The 8,973-nt window shown below is 43.8% G+C and overlaps 1 protein-coding gene across 1 annotated transcript; it reads right to left on the reverse strand.

Annotated features, from left to right (window-relative positions):
• Positions 1–233: 233 nt before the first annotated feature.
• On the reverse strand, positions 234–8,661 carry LOC119481393 (protein NLRC3-like). The gene is made up of 8 exons (XM_037758295.1): positions 8,579–8,661; positions 8,039–8,117; positions 7,625–7,853; positions 5,586–7,386; positions 5,307–5,480; positions 4,795–4,968; positions 3,966–4,012; positions 234–854 (listed from the first exon to the last, which is right to left on the reverse strand). Exons 1-8 carry the CDS (start codon positions 8,659–8,661, stop codon positions 295–297), a joined length of 3,147 nt encoding a protein of 1,048 aa, XP_037614223.1. The 3' UTR covers positions 234–294.
• Between the last annotated feature and the right edge of the window lie 312 nt (positions 8,662–8,973).

An 8,973-nucleotide genomic window follows, 5' to 3' on the forward strand; every position in this document is an offset into this window, starting at 1 on the left:
CATGAGGCTAAAAGCTGATGATGTCCAATGTCTCAGTAAAGAGAGAAATGATAAAGTGATCAAATTAACTAAAGAAAACTGCAGATTTCATTAAAAGCATTTAGAAACATTAGAAACATGACATATTGAATATATGACTGTATTCCATTCATTACATTACAGGATGATTCAAGATATAAAAGAGTTCATGATGAATGTTGATAATCAACAGATGACAGATGAATGATTTGTGTTTGAGTGTGTTCACCATCACGGTGAACACACTGAACTTTGACTTCAGTCCACAGGAGAGACTCAGACCTGCAGAGGACACAGAGACACTGAGGAACCATAACACCAGACCCCAAACCCAGGATAAAGAGGTTCAGTGAATGTGGTGCTGAAGGTGTGGAGGTGGATCAGGGTGTCAGAGGAGACTCTGAAGAAGGACAGAGTGCCAGCAGGACAGTCCACATACACTGCTACTCTATCAGAGGAGAAGGAGGAGGAGGAAGAAGAGGAGGAGGAAGAGGAGTTGGTTGTTCTTCTGTTATTGTGATAGACAAAGTAACCATCATCAGAGCAGCTCAGACTCCAGGACTGATCATTCCTTCCAAACAAACAGTCATCTCGGTCTCCTCTCCGGCTGATTCCTCTGTAACTCACTGATATATCAACCACTCCTCTCCACTCGACCTCCCAGTAGCAGCGACCAGTCAGACCACTTCTACACAGAAACTGAGGATAGGAGATAAATCTGTCTGGATGATCAGGATATGACTGATACTCCTTCACACGTGACACCTTCCTGTTGTTGTCAGACAGTTGGAGGTACCTGTGTACTGTGTTTGTGTCCAGTTCCAGTTGACAAACATCTGATGGAGAGAAGAAGACAAAATACAGCTGCAGGTCAACATCTGGTGATTTATTAACAACTCTACTGACAGTTACTGAAAGAAAACTGACATCTGATATTCAACTGTGAATGACGTTTAACAACCTTTAACTAGAAACTCAACAATCCAGTTCTAACAGCATGAACAGCTCCTCAACATGAGAGTCAACATGTGGACGGTGTTCTGCTGTTGGTCCTGGTGTGGACCCGAGGACAACACCTGATGATCCAGACCTGAATAAAGTCTCACTAATAAAACTGTCTCATCATCTTCCACTGCAGCACAAAGCAGCTCTGAACCATCTGCTTTCTAAAACGCTGATTAGCTCCACCAAAGAGCTCACATTCAGCACAACGTTCACACCTTTGAACATCAAATCTCAAACTGTCGTCTGCTGCAGAAAGTTTCTCCACTCTCCTCTGGATTAGATCGTCCAAAATGCTCCAAAAAGCTGAACTGAGTTCCTGAATATCAGAGGGATGAAGGTCCACCATCTGGCTTCAAGGTGTTTTCACTGACCCGGGACCAGATTAAAACAAACTGTGTATCACCTGCAGCCGGCTGTATAGACCATGTGTACGCTGGTCTGAAGTCAGTGTGATGTGCACATTTTCTGTTTATAGAAATACCAGTTCATGTGTGAAAAATAGAGCTTTTATAGTATTTGTGTGTTGAACATCTGGTCCCAGGTCTCCATTCAGGGAGGAACTGGAGGGGAAATCCACCTCAACTCACTTTATTCTACTTTTCAACATCTTTGTGACAGTAATGATGTGACGTGATGTTGTGTTGTGTTGGGGGGGCTGTGGCTCAGAGGTAGAGCAGGTCGTCCACTAATCAGAAGGTCGGTGGTTGGATCCCCGGCTCCTCCGGTCATATGTCAAAGTGTCCTTGAGCAAATGAACCCCAGATGTCTCCTGTCTGAGTATTTAGATCAGATCCTGATGGGCAGGTTGGCTCCTTGCATGGCAGCCTCTGACATCAGTGTGTGAATGGGTGAACACTGACATGTAGTGTAAAGAGCTTTTAATCGTCAGAAGACTAGAAAGGAGCTTTATAAATGCAAGACCATGTAGCATCACTTGAAGGCAACACAGCTGTTCTCTAATGTCAGTGAACTTCAAAAGAAGAAGAAGAAACAAAGTCAGCTTTCTGTTGGCTCCACTGTTAAAGGAACATTGTGTAACATTCAGGTGATCTATTATCCAAAATGAAATATAATGTTAATAAGTATGCTTTCATTAGTGTATATCCACCTGCGGTGTTGTCCTTCTGTTAGCTTAGAATGAGTCCTTCATATCTACATAGGGAGCGGGTCCTCTTCACGGAGTCCTCCATGTTGCTCCTCCATGTTTCTACAGTAGCCCAGAATGGACAAACCAAACTCTGGCTCTAGAGAGTCTTCTGGGTTTTACACATTCAGTTATTCAGTTTGTTGCAATCTGCAACCTCACCACTAGATGTCACTAAATCCAACACTCCGCTCCTCTAAAGAAGTTGTTGCACAAACAAAATTCAGACTAAATCATTTTAGATTTATTCTAAATTACCTGAAAGTACCTTTCCATACTTTGAGTACTTTATTGACCAATTGCTTTCATCCTTTTACTTGAGTAGGTGTGTGAAATGGTCATATTTTAGTATTTTTTATGGGAGTAATTGTACTTTGACTTGAGTAAATATTTTCAGTCCTCTACCCTCGGCTGGGTTTTACTTCTGTAATATGATGTGATTCTTTGTTGTCATGCTTCAACTGACTGTGCTGATGTCTGCTTGACATAGTTTTGCATTAATTGTCTGTATTTTATCCTCCTTATTCTCGGGGGCGTTACTGAAGAAATGATTATGGGCGTAACTTCTGGTGAGGTAGTGGAAGTAGCAGTGAACTAGTTAGTCCCATAGGCTAACGATAGTGGCTAACCATAGTGGCTAACGATAGTGGCTAACCATAGTGGCTAACCGCCAACGACGCTTCTTTTGAAGACATCCTGCTTTATTTTTTTTTCACAGATATTAACTAACGTTAAATTAGCATTTTCTAAAATGTCCTTGTGGAGCTCTGGTACCTGTTGAGCTGCTGGCAGCTGTACTAACAACCAGACAAAGCTAAATCTGTGGCTTCAACAAAAGTGTGTTTAAAATGCACCCTAAAACAAAAAGAGATTGTTGTTGTGACCAACAGTACCGTTTCCATCGCCAACTTACAGACGAGGAATCCAGAAGAATGTGGCTGAGAAACCTGAACTAGAAGAGACCACCATTAACCCTCGTTATGTGAGCTCATCACATTTAGTGGACTAAAAGGCAACGGAGGAAAACTTGTATCCTACTTTGTGGTTGGGCTATAAAGAGCAGCGGAAAAGAGACACCGGGTCCTTAAAAGGACTGACAGCAGTGCCAGGAGAACATCAGGTATGATGGCATGTGTAGGGAGGACTCAGCATTGTAGCGTTGGTTTAATGACAGCCAGTTACTTTAACTACTTTCTGTACAGTTTAAAATGTAAGGCAGTTCATGGCACGGAGAGCAGGGCAGCATTAGACTAAAGATAGTTTATGTATGGTTATCTGTGTGTAAAAAACTAAACCTTGTTACTGTGGAAGTACTGATCTGCCTCAGAGCTTTACAGATTGTTCATCGCTTCACTGTCTGTAGCAACGGAGTCAATAAAGTAGCTAAATATGCTAGTGTAGGTTATCTAAGGCCACTTCTTCAGGTCGTCCTCCATCCCTCCATAGTAGAAGGCAGAGCTTTGATCACATTATCCTGTTTGAGCTGTAGTAGGTGGTGTTCACACATGTTTTACTATTGTTTTAATACAATCACTCTAGGAGAGACGATTAATGTAACTTTACCATGGAAAACAGCGGTTCCGGTTCAGTAAAATGACATGCCGGAAGTTGCGCCCATAATTCACGCAAGGCATCATGGGTAATAGGAATAAGGTGGATTTGATGATGCCTTACTCCTCTAAACTAATTTTACATGTTGTTGGGTTTTAAAGACTGATTTAACATCAGGCTGACGGACAACAGTTGAAAATTAGCCTTTTGGCATAAAATAAATAAATCAAACTTAAAACACACTCACACTTCCTCAGACCAGGTCTGAACCACTGCTGTCCACCATGGTCCGTCCTGCAGGAGGAAACACAGTCACAATCAACTTCACTCATATCCTAAGATATGAGATTAAGGGTAAAATGGAGGGTGAAATAAATATGCTGATTGGTGTGACATCAGCAGTAATGGAGCCATTGTACTGGACTGTAATGAGCCTGAAGAAAACCTCTTCATTTATTAATTGATCTACAATCCAACTCTCACCGATGACTTGTTTCGTTTGTGTTGGGGTTTTATTTTCTATAAACCACACAAGTTGGACTACGTTTAAATGGACTATATATATATATAACTTTTATTTAACTAGGAAGTCACATTGAGATTATTAAAGCGTTTCACTTGATGTGGCCCAATAAGAATTCAGAATCTCAACAAAAGAAACCGAATTGACAGGAAAGAGGACGAGGAGAAAACGGTGAAATCAGCTGGGGCACTGAGGATGGGGCACCAAGGCCACTGTGGCCGCAGGGCATATAATTTTCAGAAGGGCGTCAAGGCCAGATTGATGGGCCAAGACAGCGATGAACACCAGTGCCCTACTCATGAACCATCACACTATACTGGTGACGAGCTCCTGAGTCAGCAAACACCTTCAGTACGATATTGATGTTTAACTTACACTGTTACTCATGTCCAGGTCTCTCAGACTAGAGGACTGGGAGCGGAGAACTAAGGACAGGGCTTCACAGCTTCTCTCTGACAATGTACAGCCTCTCAATAAAAAGTCCATCCAATAATAAATATGAAGAAAGTAAGACCCCAGAGGGTCATTATTTTTCAAAAAGTTGAACACCAACCTGAGAGTTTCCAGTGTACAGTGGGGACTCTTCAGTCCAGCAGACAGCAACATCACTCCTGAGTCCTGCAGGTTGTTGTAATTCAGGTCCAGGTCTCTCAGACTAGAGGACTGGGAGCTGAGAACTGAAGACAGAGCTTCACAGCTTCTCTCTGAGAGGTTACAGCCACTCAACCTAAAAATATTCAATAAAAAGTAAAAAACAGCTCAAAGAGTCATCATTTTCAGATAGCTGAACACCAACCTGAGAGTTTCCAGTGTACAGTGGGGACTCTTCAGTCCAGCAGACAACAGCGTCACTCCTGAATTTCGCAGCTTGTTGTTACTCAGGTCCAGGCCTCTCAGACTAGAGGACTGGGAGCTGAGAAATGAGGACAGCGCTTCACAGCTCCTCACTGAGAGGTTACAGCCACTCAGCCTGAAGAAGATTTTTAGTCAGTCAATTCACATATCAAATATAAAAAGTGAATAACAGCCTGTTGGGTACATTTTTACAAAAAGTTGAATCCTGACCTGAGAGTTTTCAGTGTGCAGTGGGAACTCTTCAGTCCAGTAGACAGCAGCTTCACTCCTGAATCCCGTAGCTTGTTGTTACTCAGGTCCAGGTCTCTCAGACTGGAGGACTGGGAGCTGAGAACTGAGGACAGAGCTTCACAGCTTCTCCCTGAGAGGTTACAGCCACTCAGCCTGAAGAAGAATCAGCAATACTTAAGAAACAATTAAAAACAATGGTTGTTGTTGTTTCTGAATAAAGAAAGACAACATTTAATGTGGATAGCTGTGTCCACGTACAGAGCTTTGTTGGAGACTTTGACCACTGGCAGCAGCCTCAGAAGACCCTCCTCTGAAGCAGAGTATTTCTTCAGGTAAAACACGTCCAGATCTTCTCCTGATGACAGTAAGATGAAGACCAGAGCTGACCACTGAGCAGGAGACAGTTTACCTGTAGATAGTCTTCCTGATCTCAGGGACTGTTGGATCTCCTCCACCAGAGAACGATCATTCAGTTCATTCAGACAGTGGAACATATTGATGCTTCTTTCTGCAGAGGAATTCTCACTGATCTTCTTCTTGATGTACTCAACTGTTTTCTGATTGGTTTGTGAGCTTCTTCCTGTCTGTCTCAGCAAACCTCGTAGGAGAGTCTGATTGGTCTCTAGGGAAAGACCCAGGAGGAAGCGGAGGAACAAGTCCAGGTGTCCGTTTGGACTCTCTAGGGTCTTGTCCACAGCACTCTGGTAGAGATGTGTTGGCTCAGGTTTGTCTCTGAAGACTTTAGACAACTGGGAGGTTTTGTGTCCTTCTGCCATCGGATTGACACCAGAGTTGATGAATGTCAGGACATGAAGAGCAGCCAGAAACTCCTGAACACTCAGATGGACGAAGCAGAACACCTTGTCCTGGTACAGTCCTCTCTCCTCTTTAAAGATCTCTGTGAACACTCCTGAGTACACTGAGGCTGATCTGATATCGATGCCACACTCTGTCAGGTCGGATTCATAGAAGATCAGGTGGCCTTTCTGCAGCTGATCAAAAGCCAGTTTTCCCAGGGACTCAATCATCTTCCTGCTCTCTGGACTCCAGTGTGGATCTGTGTCATCTCCTCCATCATACTTGATGTTCTTCACTTTGGATTGAACCACCAGGAAGTGGATGTACATCTCAGTCAGGGTCTTGGGCAGCTCTCCTCCCTCTCTGGTCTTCAACACCTCCTCCAGAACTGTAGCAGTGATCCAGCAGAAGACCGGGATGTGGCACATGATGTGGAGGCTTCGTGATGTCATGATGTGGTAGATGATCTTTCTGGTCTGTTCCTCATCTTTCGATCTCTTCCTGAAGTACTCCTCCTTCTGTGGGTCGGTGAACCCTCTGACCTCTGTCACCATGTCAACACACTCCGGAGGGATCTGATTGGCTGCTGCAGGTCGTGTGGTTATCCAGAGACAAGCAGAGGGAAGCAGTTTCCCCCTGATGAGGTTTGTCAGCAGCACATCCACTGAGGTGGACTCTGTAACATCAGTCAGGATCTTGTTGTTGTGGAAGTCCAGAGGAAGTCGACACTCATCCAGACCGTCAAAGATGAACATAACCTGGAACTCTTCCAACTTGCAAATTCCTGCTTCTTTGGTTTCAGTTAAGAAGTCATGAACAAGTTCCACCAAGCTGTATTTCTTCTCTTTCAGCACATTCAGCTCTCTAAACGTGAATGGAAATATGAACTGTATGTCCTGGTTGGCTTTGTCTTCAGCCCAGTCCAGAGTGAACTTCTGTGTTAAGACTGTTTTCCCGATGCCAGCCACTCCCTTTGTCATCACTGTTCTGATTGGTTCATCTCTTCCAGGTGAGGCTTTAAAGATGTCTTCTTGTCTGATTGTTGTTTCTGGTCTGTGTGGTTTCCTGGATGCTGTTTCAATGTGTCTGACCTCGGGTTCATCATTGACCTCTGCAGTCCCTCCCTCTGTGATGTAGAGCTCTGTGTAGATCTGATTCAGAAGGGTTGGGTTTCCTGCTCTAGCGATCCCCTCAAACACACACTGGAACTTCTTCTTCAGATTAGACTTGAGATGACGTCGACACACTGCAGCAACAGTTCCTGAATAAACAAACAAGAAATTAAATCAGTGAGTGGATCTTACAGAAGATCAGAGAATCTAAACATTTAGTTTTTCCTCCTCCATCAGTTTTATTCAGCTCATCAGTGGAGGACAAACAGCCTCTGATCTGATGCAGATGTGTGGGGCATATAAACAGCAGAGTTTTAAAAGTAAACTATTCCAATGTTGTCTCCATTTCCTCTTTCCATCATGTTAAATCTGTTAAAATCCTCTTACTGCTATGCAGACTGTCAGCCAGCTCCTCCCACTTCATTCTCTTCAGAAAGTTCAGTGTGATCTTCAGAAAAGCCTCTGTGCTGCTCCTCCTCTGCTCCTCATCCTCACCGTCCACCATCTCCTCATCCTCCCTCTGACTCTCTAAGCATTCTGGGAAATCTGGACTCAGAACCTTCTGTATCTTCTTCAGCTCGTTCTTCACAAAAGTGACGATGTTGTCCTCCAGCAGCTGGAACAGAAAGATAAACTAAACATTTAATTTAAAGATCACAACATGTGATTCATCTGTCAGTCTGAAGGCCTGCTGGTCTGAACAGAGCAGCATGGAGAATGTTGGCACCTGAATGGTAGTTTAGCATTTAATCTGTGGTTGATGTAGTTAATAGTGAAATGTTTGTTTGTACATGTACACACCATAAATATGGAGTCCAGGTCTGTTTGATGCTGCTGGGCAGACTGACCACCGAGGCCCTCTGAGCTCACCTGACGAACACTGTGGAAAAAAACATCAAGTTTAAGAATATTTAAGGACTTAAATCTGCAGCTAACTAAAGGTGTTCTGAGATTACAGCAGAATGAAAGGGCAACTGTGGCAGGAGGTAGACTGGGCGTCCTACTGGCTCCCACAAGAGAAAAAGGACCTAATGTCAGGAGATGTCAGAGCTGTGTCAGAGGCAGGGACAGAAAACCTGCTGTGTAACTGTGGATGTTGGATGTAGAAACTTGGCTGGTCATCAACGAGCCATCAGCATCACATCAGAGGCTGCTGAACGATCCAGATGGTGATGGATCTGAGGGAGTTATCTATGGTGTCTGATCAAGGTGGGCTGGGTCACCTGGGAGAGGGTTTCCAATGTTGAAAGATCACATCATTGCTTATGCGATGAAGTTTACCGTTGGGTATATCTCAAAACCACAAAGCCTGGTTTAGCCAATGATGCTGTTGGGACTCACCATTCAAAATGGTGGCAAAGACAGTGAACTGCGTTTCCCAGGGTCCTTGAGTCCATAACTCCAAACATGGACTCAGTAACCATGGCTACTGACCCATGACCTATTCACACCTATCTGTGAAATCCATCTAGGACAAAACCAAAGCAAGGAAAAAAGCAAGTTAGCACCAAGCTGCAAGCTCTACAGGAACAAAGGACCAGACCAGTGTCCCTCCAATCTGCACAATTGGATCTGAACACAGTCATGACATGCATCCTTTGACTGGAACCACAACTTTCCCCAGACCGGTTTCTCCATGTTCAAACGATGCAATCGCCGGTTAACAAAAAAACCCTGTTTTTTCCACTGGTAAAATAACTGGGCCTACCTTAGCACAGCATTAGCATAGAAATTAC

This window comes from Sebastes umbrosus, chromosome 1 (assembly GCF_015220745.1).
Source record: "Sebastes umbrosus isolate fSebUmb1 chromosome 1, fSebUmb1.pri, whole genome shotgun sequence".
NCBI classification, from domain to species: Eukaryota; Metazoa; Chordata; class Actinopteri; order Perciformes; family Sebastidae; genus Sebastes; species Sebastes umbrosus.